The sequence below is a fragment of the Bubalus bubalis genome, chromosome 2, assembly GCF_019923935.1.
Source record: "Bubalus bubalis isolate 160015118507 breed Murrah chromosome 2, NDDB_SH_1, whole genome shotgun sequence".
NCBI classification, from domain to species: domain Eukaryota; kingdom Metazoa; phylum Chordata; class Mammalia; order Artiodactyla; family Bovidae; genus Bubalus; species Bubalus bubalis.
This window is the reverse complement of record NC_059158.1, coordinates 124118951-124138827: the sequence shown is the minus strand read 5'-3', so window position 1 is coordinate 124138827 and position 19877 is coordinate 124118951. Positions and strand designations below refer to the sequence as shown.

General features: G+C 41.3%; 1 protein-coding gene across 4 annotated transcripts in view; it reads right to left on the bottom strand.

Annotated features, from left to right (window-relative positions):
• Positions 1-223: 223 nt before the first annotated feature.
• The window catches only part of EPB41L5 (erythrocyte membrane protein band 4.1 like 5), a 167427-nt gene continuing 147773 nt past the window's right edge, over positions 224-19877 (bottom strand). For 3 of the 4 annotated variants that reach the window (XM_006057177.4, XM_006057180.4, XM_006057178.4), the window contains exons 21-25: positions 16490-16580; positions 14521-14595; positions 11164-11205; positions 10665-10786; positions 224-4593 (exon numbers count right to left, since the gene is read on the bottom strand). In XM_006057177.4, coding sequence (XP_006057239.1) covers positions 4527-4593; positions 10665-10786; positions 11164-11205; positions 14521-14595; positions 16490-16580 — 397 coding nt within the window. In that variant the 3' untranslated portion in view covers positions 224-4526. The remainder of the gene's footprint in view (positions 4594-10664; positions 10787-11163; positions 11206-14520; positions 14596-16489; positions 16581-19877) is intronic. The other variant, XM_006057179.4, reaches the window with a different exon arrangement.

Sequence of the window (19877 nt, the reverse complement as noted above, 5' to 3'; positions counted from 1 at the left end):
TTCTTCCTGCACCATGCTGCTCTTCCCAGGATGTGCTGGGGATAGACAATGGGGTTTCTTAACTTTCAAAATGCCTCAACATCCAGATTTACACCACTGACACCATGAACACCGCACACTGTGGTGCTGCTCCTGCTCGACTCTTGCCAACAGCTCTGCTGACAAGAGCAGAGCTCAGTAGGCGTGCATCACATGTCCAAGAAACCGGAATAGCTCACAAAACTAAGTGTTTCACGAAAGCTTTATTGGTCAGGTCTACAGCAGTCATCTACTGTACAAACAACTCACAGGTGAGTGCAGTGCTTCTAGTACAAGTCATATAAAACTGTGGGACACACTGCAGGAATAGTGCACTTGATAAAAAAATAAATTACACTTTCAAAGCTACTTCAAAGCTTTATACATATAAAAAGTAAACACAAAATAGTTAGTGAGGTCCTCGTAACCGTCTATCATATCCACACGGGAAGATTAAAGAGCAGAGGTCTGTGCCCAAACGCTTCTCTGATGAATAAAAACCCTGGAAAGGGACTGAGTCACTGTCTCCATCAATGTGATAAAGTGACTCGCAGATCCCACCTCTCAGAGCTGGAGACAATCACAGCTCTGCCAGCATGTGAATTCAGCAGAGTTCAGGGCAAATTTCAGTGAACCAAACAAACCTCCTTATCCTGCAGGCTAACAGACAGGAAAAGCTCCCAATGTTTTTCTGAACATTCAGGAACCATAGGTTTACATTTGTGAGAGGAATAAGAACAAATAATATGGAATGTGTATTATGCATTAGAAGATTACAGGTTTCTAAGCAACCAAAATGCTGAGGGCACGATGGATCAGAACTGGGAGCTATCCCAGCCTCTCAGGGATGGGAGCCCAGGACTGTCTTGTCCACGTGGGAGTGAGGATGCCAATGGAGAAACGCCAGGGCCTCCAGGGACAGAGCACCTGAGGAGCCCGCCTGAACACCCGCTGGCTCCTGGGAGCCATCTGTCGGAAACTGCCAGGAAGAGGTCCCTGCCTGCAGCCAAGCTGGGGCACTCACCTCCATCTACACCGCGCCCACTCGGGCGGCAGGAGGCAGCCGAGTCTTCACCACGTCCATGCCTCACTTCTGCCTGCTGTCCCTTCCCTCAATGAGAAGCTGAGAATTTGGCTTCTCAAGAGCCCGACTTACAGAAAAATAAGAGAATTTCCCTCTGTGCAAATGACTGCCAAATAATCTGCTCTGAGGGGGTTTCTGCTGTGACTTGTCTAAGTCTGCAGGGGCTTGTCCAAGAGGAGACAGAGGCAGGGTTGGCCAGAAATGAGACGCACGAGGAACAAGCAGTCAGGGAGCAGGGGGCACCCTGGGGCTTCACCCTCCAGTGTCCACAGAACATCTGTGACTACACAAGTAGATACAGGTAAAGACCTTCTCCAGGGGATCTTCCCAACCCAGGGATTGAACACAGGTCTCCCACATTGTAGACAGACGCTTTACCATCTGAGCCACCAAGGAAGTCCTTAGGAGACTATAAGATATGTTTAATAAAAAATTTCTCAAAACAACATCAACATTTTAGGAAAGCACCTAAGGGTATTTCTAAATTTATCAAGATCAAAGGAATCTAATCATTCCTTTGTTCAGCAGGGTTTCCACAAAGGCAGGAATGCAAGAACAATGAGCCCTTCCTGTGCACACAGATGCTATGACCTTTTAAGGTCCTGAGAAACAGGATTTCATGTGCTACTTCATAAGTTCTCAAGAAGAGTCTACGGGAGAAAACTGAAACCTACCTACCTGACTTTAATTCCCACCCGCACGCCCAGGCCAGCTCTCCATTCCCCTACCTTCTCTGAGGGCCAGGGTGTGAGCCGATCTGCATCTTAGCTCTTAACACTGACAACTGCCATCCTCGGGTGGTAGGAGACGAGAGGCTCAGCACCAACTGAACTCTGCAAATCACCAGAAACTGAAGATCCTCACAGACCAACCAGGCAATGGCAAGAGGACAAAAGTAGCTCCCACCCACCCACCCTGAGCCCCCTAAACCTGCTCACAGCCACAAGCACCATCATCCTAGCTCCTAGGGAGTCACCAGAGTGAAAACGGGAAAAAAGTGACATAGAACTGAGCCTCTGGTTCAAGCAGGCTTCTGTTACTTCCACCAAACAGGTCTATCAGCTCAACTATGAACCCTCTCCAAGCACCCTCCAACGCAGGGGTGCCAACAGTGCTCCCACACACTGTCATTCCTGCTCTTTCCAGACATGTGCTCCTTAACTCCTGACGGGAGTAGACACAGCCAGTACTCTTTGCAGCTACACAGTACTAATGCAGAGGAGACTCTAGATATAGCAAAGCTTCCCACTTGACCAGTCAGTAGCCCATCACTTCAGAGCTGCACTCGGTTGATGGGCTGGTTCCAATGCACAGAAGGATGCTAAGATCTTCCATCATCAGGAACTGTTCCTGAGGGCCAGCAGTCAGCAGGGCCACCTCAGCAGGACCCCCACTGCCCCCTGCCCACTTCAAAGCAACCACCTGCCCACTGGTCCATCCAGACTCTCCACACACTCGGCTCTCTGCCAGCATCCTCACTGACTCACACCTGCTGCTCCTCCCCTTACCCCCCTGCCCCACACCCCAGGCTCAGGTGAGCAGAGCAGGGTGAGCCTTACAGTTGCCTGGGGATGGCAGACAGGAAAGGAGATGTATACTCGACAGGCATCTTTTCTGTCAGGGCTAATTCATATCAATTTCCATATTTACCACTCTTTGTCAGGACCTGAAACAAAATTTCCTTTTAGCTTGAGATTCAAATGCATTTTAAGAAAGTCTCCTCAGTACCAGAAGACACAAAGGTAATGGAATATTTTCAACAAACTAGTTCCAAAATCTAGAAAACATCTCAGTGACCAGAAACACAATCTTAACGTTCTACCTGCAGGGTCGTCAGTGTGCTGAAAACATAATATCCAGTCTGGCACATCCTGAGTCAAGTCCACAATCTCAGCCTAAGGGCTACAGGAGGTAGCCAACCAGAAGGGCAACTCCCTTTCCTTCAGCAAAACTGTTTGGTGCGAAGTAGTTTCCAGCCTCTACAGGTCCCAGGAACAGCACAGGAAGAAAACCCTCTCCAGGCAGACACAAGTGTGTGACTGCCTGAGCTGACTATGTTACAGGGAACCCACGACAGTCTAGACCAAGGAGTTTTAAAGATCTTAAAACTTCATTTTTTTTTTTTTTATGGAGAACAGACATTAACACTCAATTAAGTTCTGGTTTCTGCGGGGCAGGAAACCAAAACCAGATTCCAAGAGGTATACTTTAACATCAGCCCTTGATAACAGGGATTAACGACAACTTCCCAACACGGTTTCCAGATCACCCTCATTCCCCACAGCAACTGAGGTTTACTTTACACATTCCAAAGTTTAAAAGCTAAAAGAGTATTTTTCTGGGTGTTGAAATTCTTTTCTCTATTTTCTATAATGAGCATATACCACCTTAACATCCAGAACTTTCTGTACAGATGCAAAGTAATGAGGAAATTAGAAAGAACCCCTTTAAACTAACACAAAACCCTAACATTCTCTCAATACCTGCATTTAGGTTCAGATGTGAATCCCCCTAACCCGATTCCCTATCTATCCTGGTATTTTTTCCTTCAGTTTACAAAATCTAAGTTTATTCAGCTTACATTAAAAAGAAATGGAGCCTTCATCCAAAGAGGTGCCCAGAAACTACTGTGCTCTCCTTCAGTCCCCGAGTCAACATGGTCTTCAGCCCCACACGGCCCAGGAAGAAGTCTGGGTGCCTGGAGGAAATGCCTCAGGGTCTCTGCAACCCTCCCCACCCCTTCCAGACCCGAAAGTGACAGGTGTGTGAGGGCCATGTAGACATGCTTCCTGAAGGGAGGCTGGGCTGAAAACACATGCCAGGCAACTGACTTTTCTGTAGTTTTTCTCAAGGTCTATGTAAACTTGAAGTGTTAAGACAGCCAGTCCAGCAAAAAGTCAAAAGTATGGGAAGCATCTGAAAATCCTCTGTATTCTAAAAACTTCTCTTTAATAGTCATTAATCTATCTAAATCCCCGATTTCCAGGCAATGCACAGAAAGGTACAATTTCTCAAGCAGGCATTCAAGGACATTCACCCTGATACCAGTGAGAGAAGTAACCTTTGCCAGGCTGATGATGACCACCAGGGACAGCCCACCCAAGGGGGCGTTGTGAATAGTCACAACCACTAGGTGGAGCCACAAGCTTGGAGGAATCCACAGGGAAAGGCAGTCCCACTGTTAGGAATTCACAACTTCAACAGAATCAGGGAAAGTAAAAGACTGTATTGCGTCACTTGGGCAAAAGTGTAGTGTAATTAGCCCTTCCAGGTGGACAGAAATGTAGCTGCTTTTTCACGGAACTGAACTCTAAACCAGGTGAGCTTTTTACCCACTAGTGCAGAACTGGCTCCAGCAGAAGTGGACTCTGGGATGGACGGCTGGGGGCCCGGCCTTGGGTCACAGGCACAGAGCGACCATCCCTCAAAGCTCAGTCGTCAGCAAACACTTCTGCTTCAAGGTGGCTTCTCCAGCTGAAGCTGGAGCAGAGCTGACAGGAAGAAAGAATGTGTTATTCAGTTTCTGAAAAATGAAAAGACAACCCTCCCACAAGAGAGCAACATGCATCTCCCCACCAGTGCCCCATAGAGCAAGGGGGACTGCCTTGTAAACCTAATTCAGCAATTTCACACAAGGTCATTTTCTAGATAACCAATGCTTTTTTCATCTTGAAATGGACTCTAAAAGACACTGATTTCCTCTACTTCCTTGAATAAAATACACTGAACAGACACCTAGTTTCTTGCTGAGTCACGGCTGTTACTAGAACATGGACGACACGGACAATGTGGTGAGCAGGATGGCCACACGCTCAAGAAGCAGCAGGGTTAGGGGGTCCTGTGCTCATGGCCTGGTGCCCGCTGCCCAGTCTGAGCTCAGGGACCACCTCCTCTGCTTGTTGGAGCTAAAGGAAGAGTAAAAATACTTGGTCTTTGGGACTTCCCTGGGGGTCTAGTAATTAAAACTCTGCATTTCCAGTGCAAGGGGTGAAGGTTTGACTCCTGGCTGGGGAACTAAGATCCCTCCTGCTATGCGGTACAGCCAGTAAATATTTTCTTAAAAGTGCGTGGGCTCTGCCTGAGGTGAAGATCATGGATGGAGGTGCAGAGACGTAACAGCACCTACTTCGGTTTCATAAAAACTGAAAACAGTATCAAAGTACCAAGGGCAGAGATTAATGTCAGAAGCACTAGCAAGACATATACATGAAAAAGCAATCAGCAGAGTGAAGCAGGCCTAGAAGGGATCCTGTGCGGATTCCCCTTCTCCATTTCTACCTGACAGAGACAACACTGCCAACTGGTTTCTCCTGGTGTTTCCCTTCATGTTTTGGATCTCGGCTTCATAAAGTGTGGTCCCTGGAACTTGTCAGAAATGCAAGTTCTCAGGCCCTGCTTCAGGCTCCCTGAACCAGAGACTCGGGGCAGCCCAGGGCCTGTGCTCTAAGCTGCCCTCTGGTGCTGCTACCTGCCGCACCTAAGGCATGCGGTTCCACAATGACACCCTGCCCCACGGTCCTCCCTTCCTATCTTTTCAACACAGTTTTAGAACAATTATGATCATGTTGACATTCAACGCTTGCTGTAATTACATAGATATTTTCACAACTCAGTCTAAGTGTATTGTATTTCCTCCCTTACGTAATCTGTTTTCCCTGGACTGAGTAACTGCCGTGTTTTTCACCGTAACTGCTTGCTCAGTGTCCAATACTTAGTTTCTAACAATTTATCCTTAACCTTGCAAACACACCATGGTTCTGCTCTCATGTAAGTTTTCTTTAATTTAGGGGTGGGCAATTTAGGGGTGGGTAATTCTGTGTTTTGTCATTTTCTATTGGCAATATCCTTCCTGGAATGCTACGTCCTCTTCAAATTTGCACAGGATCCCTTCTAGGCTTGCTTCACTTTCCTCCTGGTAAATTCCTGCAACTGTTTCTTGAAGGTCCCATGGTTTCTTTCTGGGATAGTCATCCTGGTTTTTTTTAAACCTTCTATTTATTTTCAAATTTTAAACTTTTTATTTTATATTGGGGTATAGGAATTATAATCACTCTACTTTGATGGAACACATCCTCCAGTTAATTAGCTTCCTGACAAAAACCACCTTAGAAGCATATATTTAGAAGAATTCTATGTTTTAAAATTTCTTTTTTTTTTTTTTTGGCTATGTCATGTGGCATGTGGGAGAGCTTAGTTCCCTGACTAGGGACTGAACTCAGGCCCCGGCAGTGAAACCACCGAGGCCTAACCACTGAACCACCAGGGAACTCCTGAAAATGTCATTTCAATCTCATGCTGCATGGATAGTTTGGGTATAAAATACGAGGTGCAAACGATTCTTCTCCAGATTCTGCAAGCACTGCTCTATTTATTATCTCCTAGCTTCAGTAAAGTCTGCTATCATCTGATTATCAGTCTTTTTTAAGTACTCTTCTCCTGCCCTCTCTGAAGACCTACATCCTCTCTTAAATTTGATATTCTGAAATCTCATAATGTTCCATGGTGTCATCTATTTTCATTGTGTTACTGGATACCCACTGAGCTCCTTTAATCTAAAACTCAAGTACTTATGTTCTGGAAAAACCTTGATTCCTTTTTAAAATATTTTTGTCACTTTTATTTACTCTGTTCTTTCTTCTGGCTCTCCAGTGATTCACATATTGGACTTCCTAGACCAGTCCTCGAATTTTCTCTTCTGTCCCAATTTCCAGCTTTTTATTCTACCTTTTTGGAGATTTCCTGAATCTTATCTACCATGCATTCTTTGGATCTTATTTTTAACTTGGTTAGTAATTTCTGGGAATACTTTCTTCTTTTCTGTTCCTCTTCTTTTTTAATCTCCTGCTATTGTTGAGTGAATACAGTATCTTCTTTCTCACACTATCATTTTACAAAATTTTTGTTACTCATATTCCTTTATTTCCTCCTTGTTGCCTTTTCAAGCTGAACTGCTTTGGTCTTTCCTCACATACCTGATAATCTTTGGCTCTCTTCATATTTAAGAGGGAAGCAGTCTGTTCACACTTGAGCATGAAGCACTGGAATGCTGTCTGGAAACTGTATGTGTGGGCAAAATCCATTAACTACAGGCTTCCAAGATGAGTTTTTAGGCAGATTTCCTGGGATCTAAAAGTATCAGTCTCTCTGAGTCAGTCAGGTTTTCTAGAGTAATAAGCCTCTGAAGTAAGTTCTCATCTGAGACTTTTACATGTGACCCACAGCATTCTGGAAGCTGGAAACTGAACGACAGCTGGGGTTTCACACCTTGGCATGCAGGCACTGAGTTAACCTCTGTCTTCAGCTCTTCGGGGCCTTCTTCCCAACAGGGTCCCCAAATCCAGGGCCTCGCCTGCTCAGCTCCTCCAGAGGTGAGCCTCCAGAATCAGGGCAGTGTCAGCAGCGTGGGGAGGGGAAATTCTAAATGGGTCTAGATGCTTTCAACCAAGTCTCAGGTTCTCAGCTCCGCCTGGACCATCTTCATGATATTTGGTCCCTTTACCTCCTGAGACTTTCCTCAGAGCTACAGTGAGAACATGCTTCTTACTTTTCCAATTTCCGCTCCCTCCCCATTTCAGGCTTAGACCTCAGTTTTCTCCTGTCCATCTATTTACCACTCCTCTGTCTTTTCACTGCTCCCCAAACTTTTTCGTTCTCTCCACTGCTGTTGTCTCCTCTCCTGTTTTAAGCCTTTAAAGTAAGATTTACATAGTGCAAGATGCAACACCAGCATCATTCTTTTAAACACGTTACTGATTATTACATTCACATGCTGAAGTGCACAAAGCAGCAGGAGTTTGTAGAATGAAGAACCGTCACACACTAGCCACACCTGTATCATCAGCACACAGATCAGGAAACAGAACATCACTAGGGCTCTGAAACTAGCTACCTCGAGAGGAATCATTGCTTGGTTCCTCGAGAGCTGGGCCTCTTTCTGAACTTTACTTTGCTCGCCATTATTGTGGTACAGACACTATAAGACCAAACTTCCCAGCACTCGTACGTGACTTCCTCCCCTGAGCGTTGCAGGCCCTGTGATTTGCTTTAACCAACAGACTGGAACAAAAGTAACCGGTTCTCACCCCTGGGATTACAGTACAGACGGGGACTTGTGGGTGGCGGGCAAGTGTCCCAGTGCCTTCCTGGTTTGCTGGGTCTGCAGAAATAAAGGCTCCACGGCAAGTCCTGAGGGCAGCCTGTGGCTTCAAGTCAGCTAAAAATGGAGGCCCTTGGCCTGCAGTCCCTCAGGAACTGAATCCTGTCAGCAGAGCCTCCTCCACCTGATCCTTCAGCTGAGAGCCCAGTTCTGGTCAACTCCCCGACTGGCACCTGGGAGAGTCTACAGCAGAGGATACAGCTAAGTTGTATCCAGACTCCTGACCCACAGGGATGAGGTTACAGAAACCTGTGCTGTTTTAAGCTGCTAAATGTGTGGTAATATGTTACACAGCAATAAACACTTAATATAACTCAGTATAAGCAACTCACCAGTGATTCTCTGCCACAGTTGGTTCGTTAGTTTTCATTGCTCTAGTCTAGTATTTATATAGTTGACTGCTAATGGGTTTTTTAAGTTTTCAATTTTGACTATGATGAATACAGTTGCTATAAACATTTTTGTACATACCTTTAATGGGTGTATATCTGTATTTCTATTGAGTATGCACCTAAGAGTATTTTCAGCTTTCGTAGATACTGCCAAATCTATGTGCAACATAGTTATTTAAATTTAGAGTTTCTGTTGCCCTATGACTTCATCTCTACTTGGTATTACGTGTCTCTTTCACTTGAGCCATTTTACGTGTATGGAGTGGTATCACAGTGGCTTGAATTTGTATTTCTCAATGACTTGTCAAGAGGTACATCATCTAATGGTTTATCGGCCATCTGGATATCCTTCTTGTGAACTGCTTTTCAACTCTTTTGCCAATTTTTCTATTGAGCTGCATTTTTCTTGATTCACAAGAGTTCTTTATATATTCTGGATCAGTCCTTTTTGAGAGAGACAGAGTCAGAGAGAGGGGGAAGGGGCAGCTGTCTTCTCTACTGTGTGGCTTCTTTTTTGAGTGCTTGAAATTGTATCTGTTGATAAATAGAAGCTTTTTTGATACAATCCAAGTTGTCAATTTTTTCCTGAATGAGTATAGCATTTTATGACTTGTTTAAAAAATCTTTGCTTATTTCAAGGCCACAAGGATGTGTACTTATATTTTTTGCTAAAACCTTTATTTATGGACATTTCAGATTTTCAGTGTACTTACAATAGATTTTGGTGAGCAGTATGAGGCTGGGTCAAGATTAATTTTTTTCCCACAAGGATATTTAACTTGTCAGGCTGACTGACTGAGAGACCACTCTTTCCCTTCAGCACTGCACCATCATTTTTCATAAATCAGGGAACTGTATTTGTGTGGGTTTGCTTCTGGACTCTAGTGTTTCACTGACTTACTGTCATGTTTTCCTCATTAAGATCCTAACATATTATACTAGCTTCAGGTGTACTATCTGTTACTTTTAATCTAATTCCTTTATGATTATTTGCTTTGGGAAGGAATGGAGACAAGGCCCTGATGTCATCTGTGACTTAACATTTGGAATTCTATAAGCACTCACATTTTACTGTGTAAACTCAATTACAGAGAATTATTACCTGGCTCTCTGCAGGTAATCTCTAACTTTAACAGTGGGTACTACTAGTCATACAAATGTTTAGGGAAACAGGTCCCACATCCATCCTGTTCACAGCTCTCTTCAATGCCAGTTAGAAGTAATGCCTGGTACCTAATATTCAATCAGTATTTGTTGAGTAAACAATTATATTAAAGACTACAGAGGTAAGACAACAATTTTAAAATGAACTATGAATTTCTCTCAAGTTAACCAACTCTAGTAACTTTTCCTTTATACTGAGAAAATTTTTTTTTTCTAAAGCATCTACTACAACTGATCTGCATTCTCAACACCAGGAAGATGTGAGAAACAGCAAACACACCCATGAAAAAGTCAGAGGTAAGAAATGAAGGCAAAATCTTTTGCAAAACAGGCACACTCTTGGTCCTAACAAAAGCTGAAGAATTACATGCTGAATAAAAGCTCTCTGAGTTCAGTTTCTGTTTGTGGCAAGCAATATGCTAGAATAAGCTTGCAATAAGCAGGCTTCAGTGAAAGCTACACCAGAGCCCTCACCTTGGGAATCCCCTGCCCTACCCTTATCTGCACCTCTTCCTCTGTATTGATGGACAACATAACAGTAAAGCATGATAGGAAAAGACAAATCAATTTTCAAAGAAATATAAAATTTTAAAGATAGCCCTTTTAACTTCTTTATCTAACAAAGACTTCCAATTAAAAAAAAATAAGATCTACTTCATAATTTTGTATAAAATTGCTACTGACAAGAAAAAAGAAAAAACACTACTCCAATTAACAGAGGAAGAGATTTATTCAGTTTCAATTAAGTTCAGGTAAAAAATGGACATTATTGCTTTAAATACAATTAATTTTATTATTTCTTTCCTCCTAACAGATGCCTAAGAAGTGCAACTGAGAAAGAATTCCTCACCTGGTCACGGCGTCCACCAAGAATGGCGCTGGGGGAGAGATGAGCTCTCTGCTGCCCAGCCCTTCCTTTCCAGTCAGGGAAAACCCATTTCCTGCAAGCCCATTAGGAAGGACAGTGCTCTGCTGAGAAAGACACACAACACGTCTGAGAGGAGGTGATCACACCTCCCTGACAACCAGCACTTCAGCTCCAAGCCATCTTCTCCAATAATTATGGCAATGGGGAGGATGTTTATGATCACAGCTGCTTTGTTTTTTGTTTTTCTTTTTTTGGTTTCCTTTTACCATCCTTCACATCAGATTTTTATTTTTATTTTTGTTAGCACCCTTACACATTTACAAACAGAAAAGTTAAATCACTAGTTTGAAGCCGGTAACTTTAATTAAAAGAACTTTGATGATGACCCCAGGTTTTCAAGGAAAAGAAAGAACCTGGTACTCCTTCAGGCCTCATTCTGTAAGGGGAACAGAAAGAAAAATTCTAAATATCATTAACTTACTGGCACAATCCAACGGGGCGTGATCACTGATGTTGAAGATACCTGAAAAAAATGTATATAGACATGTATTTATTTTTAGGGAAGATTGAATTTTTATAATTATACTGCTTTCTTCTGCGATCAAATGCATGGGTGGGGGGGTGGAATCTGAATGCTACTACTACTTTCAGGTCATTCACTAGGGATTTCCCCAATCCCCAGCGTTCAATTTAACATTTATTTTCTGAAATTTCATTTCAGTTCATTACAAATAATCACAGCCTTCTTGAACAGGGGACTGTGACTAATTCAAATGGAACAGGAAAAAAGAAAGTACACAGAAAAAAAATCTGTCTCTATACAGTCCATTTTCTAATTATGCATGCAGCAAACAGAATAAAAACACCCACACTACTACTGACTCATAGGGCCTTTGTTAGTCTTTTTAATGTTCGATTTTTTAGATCTCACTTTTATGTGTATAACAGTCATCTAATGAACTCCCAACTCTCCCTGTTTATGGAAACTCAGACTAGCCCTTGCACTGGTGACATTCTGATAAGAAAAAATTAATATAAGTCCAGGTCTTAGTAACCTAGGTAACTACCAAAAGAATAAAGATACAAAATAAAGGGACTTCCCTTGGTGGTCCAGTGGCTAAGACTCCATGCTTCCAATGCAAGGGGCCCAGGTTCTATCCCTGGTCAGGAAACTAGATCCCATATGCCACAACTAAGACAAGGCACAGCCAAATTAATAAAAAATAAATACTTTAAAAATATATAAAATATGACTTCCCCACCAATATTAAGAAATGAACTTTTAACCACAGAAAATCAAACAGAGAGAAAAGAAGTACAGTAAAAGTAAACAAAAAATGGTTTGGCACAAAGACGTCCTATAATAACAATAATTACAGTAAATATAAGTGGATTTAAACTCAATCAAAACATCGAGACTTTCAAATAAGATCGAAATAAAAAACAAGATCCAACAAAATGCTGTTCACAACAGGTCCACTTAAAACAAACAGATCCAAAATAACTGAAAATAAATTAATAGAAAAATCTATTTAAGGCAATTCAAACTTAAAGCTACATTATCAAATTTTTATCAATCAAAAGAGAAATAAAGAGAGGAAAAAAGGGGCAAAGAAGGACACTTTAAAGTGTCAAAAGGAGCTCAAGAAAGTATAATTACAATCAACAAACATGCATCTATCTTCAAAATATACACAAAATCGAAAGATCCAACAATAGGTTAAGAAATGGATTAACCAATAATTGCAGACAGAGATACTAAACACACCCCAGAAACTGACAGAATATTTGAGAGAATCAGCAGAATGACTACTGCAAATAACTCAGCAAGTTTCCTAAACACAAAATCAACTTACGAATTCAATAGTAAAAAATTAAATACCATTCACAACATCAACAAAACTATTAAGCATTTAGGATTTAACCTAACATAGAACAGAGAAGACTTGCAGAGGACATTTCAGACTATTCTCTGTTAAGTCCTAAATTCTTTAATGGGTAAAAAATCTTACTAGCAAAAAAACCATAAAGGGTCTGGAAATAACAAAAATAGGAAAACAAAAAATTTATATTGGGGAGACTACAACTACATAACTTTTAGGAGAAACAGGAAATCTTGGATGAGAAAAACATTATACTCTTGGCCAAGAAGATAATCACAAATATTATCAGTTCTTTCCTCAAGTTAATTTATGGATTCAATACAATCATAATTAAAACTTCAAAGGCTTTCAAGGGAGCGAAACTTGACAAAGTTATTCTAAAAACCATCTGAAAGAACTAACAATCAAAAACAGCAAAATATCAGCATAATGGTGCTGGACTGGCCTCATCACATATCAAAATCACTTAAAAAGCTCAATTTATTAGAAGAGTATTACAGTTCTAATAACTATAAATTAGTAAGTATAGTAGGAAAGCTTATATGCAGAATCTAAAATGCATCATATTCAACATTTTTATTTAAAACAAAGAGAACACTTAAATTTGCAGGTAAGTAAAAATATACTAGTGATAGAAAATGCTTTTAATGAAATTCATTTTCATCACTGTATCACCCACCCACCTGTGAGAAAGCATAGACACACAATAAGTGTTCTGAGCTGGGCCCCAAGGATTCCTTCTTCAGCTTCAGGCTATTTTTTCATTAGTCTTAGAAGTTACCTCTTTTATCTGGTTAAAGGATTATTGTGGCCCAATACCGCCAACATCGCTTGTATTTTCTGTTTGTGCATCTGGTAAAGTCTCTGTGTTTACTGATATCAGCTGGTGGTTACTGGCCCACATCTGAACCCCCGGGAATGGTCAGAAATGCAGCTTCTCAGGCTCTACCCCACACATACCATGTCAGAAACTCCGAGGGTGGAGACCAGTGGTCTGTGCTTTCTTACGCTCTCCAGTGATGCACACACACACCTGAGTACCACCTGAACTCCCAAGCCTTCAGGTGATGTCACAGCAGTCCTAGTACATGAGTCATTAAGCACTAAATGAGGCTTCTGTGTACCTTCCATCCCAACTAGTCTCCATGTCTCTGGAGGGAAGGGACTGTTTTTTATTTGTATCATGCTCACAGTTGGACATGACTTAGCATGCACACACAGTACTTAACACAGTACCTCCCAAACTCAAATAAAGATCAATGTGTTTAATGTCAACCATTCTTATGATTCCATCTTTCTGTAAATGTTTTATTTTTAAATTAAAATTCTTTATTGTCTGAACTCTTTAGAAGCTGGTTTACCCCCACATGTTCCTCTCATGCTGTTTAATAGGATGATGTTACAAAAAGAGCTTCCCTGGTAGCTCGGCTGGTAAAGAACCCTCCAGTAATGTAGGAAACCCCAGTTTAACTTCTGGGTTGGCAGGATCCCCTGGAGGAGGGATAGGCTACCCACTTCAGTATTCTTGGGCTTCAGTAGTGGCTCAGATGGTAAAGAATCCACCTGCAATGTGGGAGACCTGGGTTCAATCCCTGGGTTGGGAAGATCCCCTGGAGAAGGGAATGGCTACCCATTCCAGTATTCTTGCCTGGAGAATTCCATGGATAGAGGAGCCTGGCAGGTTACAGTCCATGCGGTTGCAAAGAGTCAGACACAACTGAGGGACTTTCAGTTTAGTTACAAATAGGTTCACAGTTAACATGTGGTTATGTAATGACACACAGATTCAAGTTGGCAGAACTTAGTATAGAAAAGCAATGCTACGTGGTTACTGAAATATAAATTTATGAAATGAAAAGTCTTACTAAATTATAGACAAGGTAAAAATTGGAATCTAGCAGGGACAATTTCAAACAGAAATATGTTTCCATCTTCCTGTTTTAAAGCATCTTTACCTGAGGTGTGGTTGTGTAGTCAAGGAGATTCTCAGTTAGAGACAACAGCAAGGCATCCAGTTCATCTGTAGCATCCTTTGGAAGACAAGATACACAGATGTCAAATGACCCATTAATCACCAAACGGCTTTTTCCATATCCTTGCAGTGTATAATTTGGACCCATGCCTGGTTGGTGTTAATCTTGAAAGAAATGGGGACATTCAGGAGCCATAGTTATCAGTGATTTCACTTGTGTTGGAGGGAACCTAGCCTACAGTCAGAACTTTAAAACACTAAAGAGTTTTGTGAATTTTCATACAGTTATTCCTTCTGGTAAGACAAGACTTGGGTAGGGTTTAGGACTGTCCTGGCTCTCAGCTCTTGAACTAGAGAATAGAGGTAAAAGGTTCAGCCAGCAAGGAGCCAGCAAGTTAAGAGAGGCCTGAAGTCCCAGTGCTTCTTTATTCACACGTGTGGGTGCTCTAATGTTCACAAAGGAGTATAATGCAAATTTCCCCCATAAACATTATTTGATACTTTTGTCTAATCAATATTTGAAGCACCTTATACAAACAGAGTTCTGTACAGCAGTGTGTGTGTATGTGTTGGGGGGATGCATAGGAAGAATGTTAAAAGGATAAAAGATGAAACTCCAGTCTGGAAATAAGAGCATTAAGTACCCAGGGTGTACCCTTTATTTATACATTTCTGTCTGTCTGTCCTCAGGCCATGGTACATCGCCAGTTCAGTGTTAACTGAATTTTAATCCCACATATGAAGTAACTGTCCTCTCCCTTCTCATAGCTCCCTCCTCCTATCCCACTGCTTCTTACCCTGTGTGACCTGGTGAGCCCTGAAAGAGCCTGTGCATATCTCCACCACAACATATTAAAATCCTCTCTCCAAGTGTACTATAAAGCAGTTTGAAAGAAGAGGTCATGTTTCAGTCGTTTTTTAATTTTCAAAGCCTAGCATGCTATCCTGGTACACAATATGCAATAAATCTGGGGGACAAATGTCCTTCTCTGTTCCAAAACACATCTGAGGTTCCACCTAATGATTTTCAATGATCAAATATGTTAATATATCATTTTAGGATTTTAATTAGCAGAAAGGAATCTCCAGATTGAAAATATTTTAGGTTCCTTTTTTAAAACATCAAAGTTTTTTTGACTAGTGGGAATACAGGTAATTGCTAATTTTTTTCTTTTTATAAAATATTAGGTAGATTTCTATGATAAATGTGCTTATGCAATACAAGAACAAATGGTAACTGTTCATTTAAAAAAATAACTTGTTGTTTAAATTGCAAATTAAAACATTCCCAGAGCAATGAACTGGGTTTCTATGATTTCTGAACTGGTAAGGGTGTGTGGGGCTTCCCAGGTAACTCAGTGGTAAAGAATCCGCCTGCAACGCAGGAGACGCAGCTTTGATCCTTGGGTCAGAAAGATCCCCTGGAGAAGGAAATGGGAAAGCACTCCAGTTTTCTTGCCTAAAAAATCCCACCAACAGAGGAGCCTGGTGGGCGAGAGTTCATGGGGTTGCAAAAAGACTCGGACACAAGTTAGCAACTAAACAACAATGGGTGTGTGACAAGTGGATACAAGAAAGGTAGGATTTGAGATAAGCTGGTTATAACACAACACAATCTCAGAATGTTACTTCTGATCAATCAATACTTATTTGCTGCCTACTATGTGCAGTGTTCTGTTTCAGACATTAGAGAAGTAGAGTCAGCATACAAAAACCAAAAATAAGAGATCATCTAAAAAAAAACAACAACAACAAATAACTCAAAAATGGAGAAGAAACCCTGAGCTACTCTTGGATTTGATAATAGGATTCTCCCTAGAGAAGTGAGGTTCAGTGCTTTTTTCACAGCTTACGTTCTGGTGTCCATCAGAACTCACCAGATGTCCTGTACAACCAAGATTCAACTCAGCAGAATGTGAGGAGAAACCTTAAAAAGTGGCAGTGATTGTTACCTTTAGAGCAGACCCACTTTCTGCAGGTGTGGTTCGCATCAGAGCCAGAGAGTCTCCACGGACGGGCACAGTGTTCTCATTTAATTCAGCACTAGGAAGAGAAAGGTATGTTCACATCATGGAGGACTGACAGACGTGACACTGGGGTCACAAGCAGCCTCCTCAGGAAGAAGAAAAACGAACTCTTCAATTAGAAAATAGTCCTGCTTTTCAACACACAAACTATCAAAAAGTGATATCAAGAAAATAATCCCATTTAAAATTGCACTAATAATAATAAAATATCTAGGAATAAACCTAATCAAGGAGGTAAAAGACCTTTATTTTGAAAACTATATTCTGAAAACTGATGAAAGAATCTGAAGATGATGCAAAGAAATGGAAAGATATCCCATGTTCATGTCTTAGAAGAATTAATATTAGCAAATGTCCACACTATCCAAAGCTATCTACAGATTTAATGCAATTCCTATCAAAATGCCTATCAGGCCTTTTCGCAGAACTAGGACAAGTAATCCTAAAAAATAGATGGAAACACTGTCGTTGTTGTTCAGTTGCTCAGTCTGACTCTTTGCGACCCCATGGACTGTAGCACTACGCCAGTCTTCCCTGTCCTTCACCATCTCCCTGAGTTTGCTCAAACTAAGGTCCATCAAGTCATGATGCCATCCAACCATCTCGTCCTCTTTCATCCCCTTCTCCTCCTGCCTTCAATCTTTCTCAGCATCAGGGTCTTTTCTAATGAGTCAGTTCTTCTCATCAGGTGACCAAAGTATTGGAGCTTCAGCTTCAGCATCAGTCTTTCCAATGAATATTCAGGACTGATCTCCTTTAGGATGGACTGGTTAGATCTCCTTGCAGTCCTAGGGACTCTCAAGAGTCTTCTCCAACACCACAGTTCAAAAGCATCAATTCTTCGGCACTCAGCTTTCTTTATGGTCCAACTCTCACATCCACACATGACTACTGGAAAAACCATAGCTTTGAGTATACGGAACTTGTCAGTAAAGTAATGTCTCTGCTTTTTAATATGCTGTCTATGTTGGTCATAGCTTTTCTTCCAAGGAGCAAGCGTCTTTTAATTTCATGGCTGCAGTCACCATCTGCAGTGATTTTGGAGCCCAAGAAAATAAAGCCTCTCACTGTTTCCACTGTTTCCCCATATACTTGCCATGAAGTGATGGAATTTCATGTGATCTTAGTTTTTTGAATGTTGAGTTTAAAGCCAGCTTTTTCACTCTCCTCTTTCACTTTCATCAAGACGCTCTTTTAGTTCCTTTTCGTTTTCTGCCATTAAAAAAGGTGGTATCATCTGCGTATCTGAGGTTATTGGTATTTCTCCCAGGAATCTTGATTCCAGTTTCTGCTTCATTCAGTCTGGCATTAGGCATGATGCACTCTGCATATAAGTTAAATAAGCAGGGTGACAATAAACAGCCTTGACGTACTCCTTTCCCAATTTGAAATCAGTCCATTGTTTCATGTCTGGTTCTGCTGCTTCTTGATCTGTATACAGGTTTCTTAGGAGGTAGGTAAGGTGGTCTGGTATTCCCATCTCTTTAAGAATTTTCCACAGTTTGTTGTGATCCACACAGTCAAAGGCTTTAGCATAGTCAATGAAGCAGAAGTAGATGTTTTTCTGGAATTCTTTTGCTTTTTATATGATCCAATGGGTACTGGCATTGGATCTGGTTCCTCTGCCTTTTCTAAATTCAGCTTGAATATCTGGAAATTCTTGGTTCAGGACTGTTGAAGCCTAGCTTGGAGAATTTTCAGCATTACTTTGCAAGAATGTGAAATTAGTGCAATTGAGTGGTAGTTTGAACATTCTTTGGCATTGCCTTTGGGATTGGAATGAAACCTGACCTTTTCCAGTCCTGTGGCCACTGCTGAGTTTTCCAAATCTGCTGGCATATTGAGTGCAGCACTTTTACAGCATTATCTTCTAGGATCTGAAATAGATCAGCTGGAATTCCATCACCTCCACCAGCTTTGTTCACAGTCATGTTTCCTAACGTCCACTTGACTTTGCACTCCAGGATGTCTGGCTCTAGGTGAGTGATCATACCATTGTGTTTATCTGGGTCATTAAGATCTTTTTTGTATAGTTCTTTTGTATATTCTCATCACCTCTTCTTAATATCTTCTGCTTCTGTTATGCCCATACTGTTTCTGTCCTTTATTGTGCCCATCTTTGCATAAAATGTTCCCTTGGTATCTATAATTTTCTTGAAGAGATCTCTACTCTTTTCCATTCTATTGTTTTCCTCTATTTTTTTGCATTGATCACTGATGAAGGCTTTCTTATCTCTCCTTGCTGTTCTTTGGAACTCTGCATTCAGATGGGTTTATCTTTCATTTTCTCCTTTGCCTTTTGCTTCTCTTCTTTTCTTAGCTATTTGTAAGGCCTCCTCAGACAACCATTTTGCCTTTTTGCATTTCTTCTTCTTGGGGATAGTTTTGATCACTGCCTCCTGTACAATGTTACGAACCTCCGTCCATAGTTCATCAGGCACTCTGTCAGATCTAATCCCTTTAATCTATCTGTCTCTTCCATGGTATAATCATAAGGGATTTGATTTAGGTCATACCTGCATGGTCTAGTGGTTTTCCCTACTTTCTTCAATTTAAGTCTGAATTTTGCAATAAGGAGTTCATAATCTGAGCCACAGTCAGCTCCCAGTCTTGTTTTTGCTGACTGTATAGTGCTTCTCCATCTTCAGCTGCAAAGAATATGATCAATCTGATTTCAGTATTGACCATCTGGTGATGTCCATGTGTACAGGCATCTCTTCTGATGTTGGAAGAGGGTGTTTGCTATGACCAGTGTGTTCACTTTGCAAAACTGTTTGTCTTTGCCCTGCTTCATTTTGTACTCCATGGCCAAATTTGCCTGTTATTCCAGGAATCTCTTGACTTCCTACTTTTGCATTCCATTCCCCTGTGATCAAAAGGACATCTTTTTTTGGTTTTAGTTCTAGAAGCTCTTGTACGTCCTCACAGAACTGTTCAACTTCAGCTTCTTTGGCATTAGTGGTTGGGGCATAAAATTTATATGGAAATTTAGATGAAGGACTCCAAATCGCCAAAGTAATCAAGAAAAAAAGAATACAGCTAGAGGAATCACACTCCCTGACTTCAAGCTATACCATAAAGCTACAGTAATCAAAATAGTATAGTATTGGCATAAAAACAGACACATAGATCAATGGAACAGAATAGAGAGCCCAGAAATAAAGCCATGCACTTTTGGTCAATTAAACCAAAATAAAGGAAGTAAGAACATACAGTAGGGAAGAGACAGTCTTTTCAATAACAGCAGCTGGAAACCTGGACAGCTGTATGTAAAAATGAAATTAGAACATCTCATACCATATACAAAAATAAA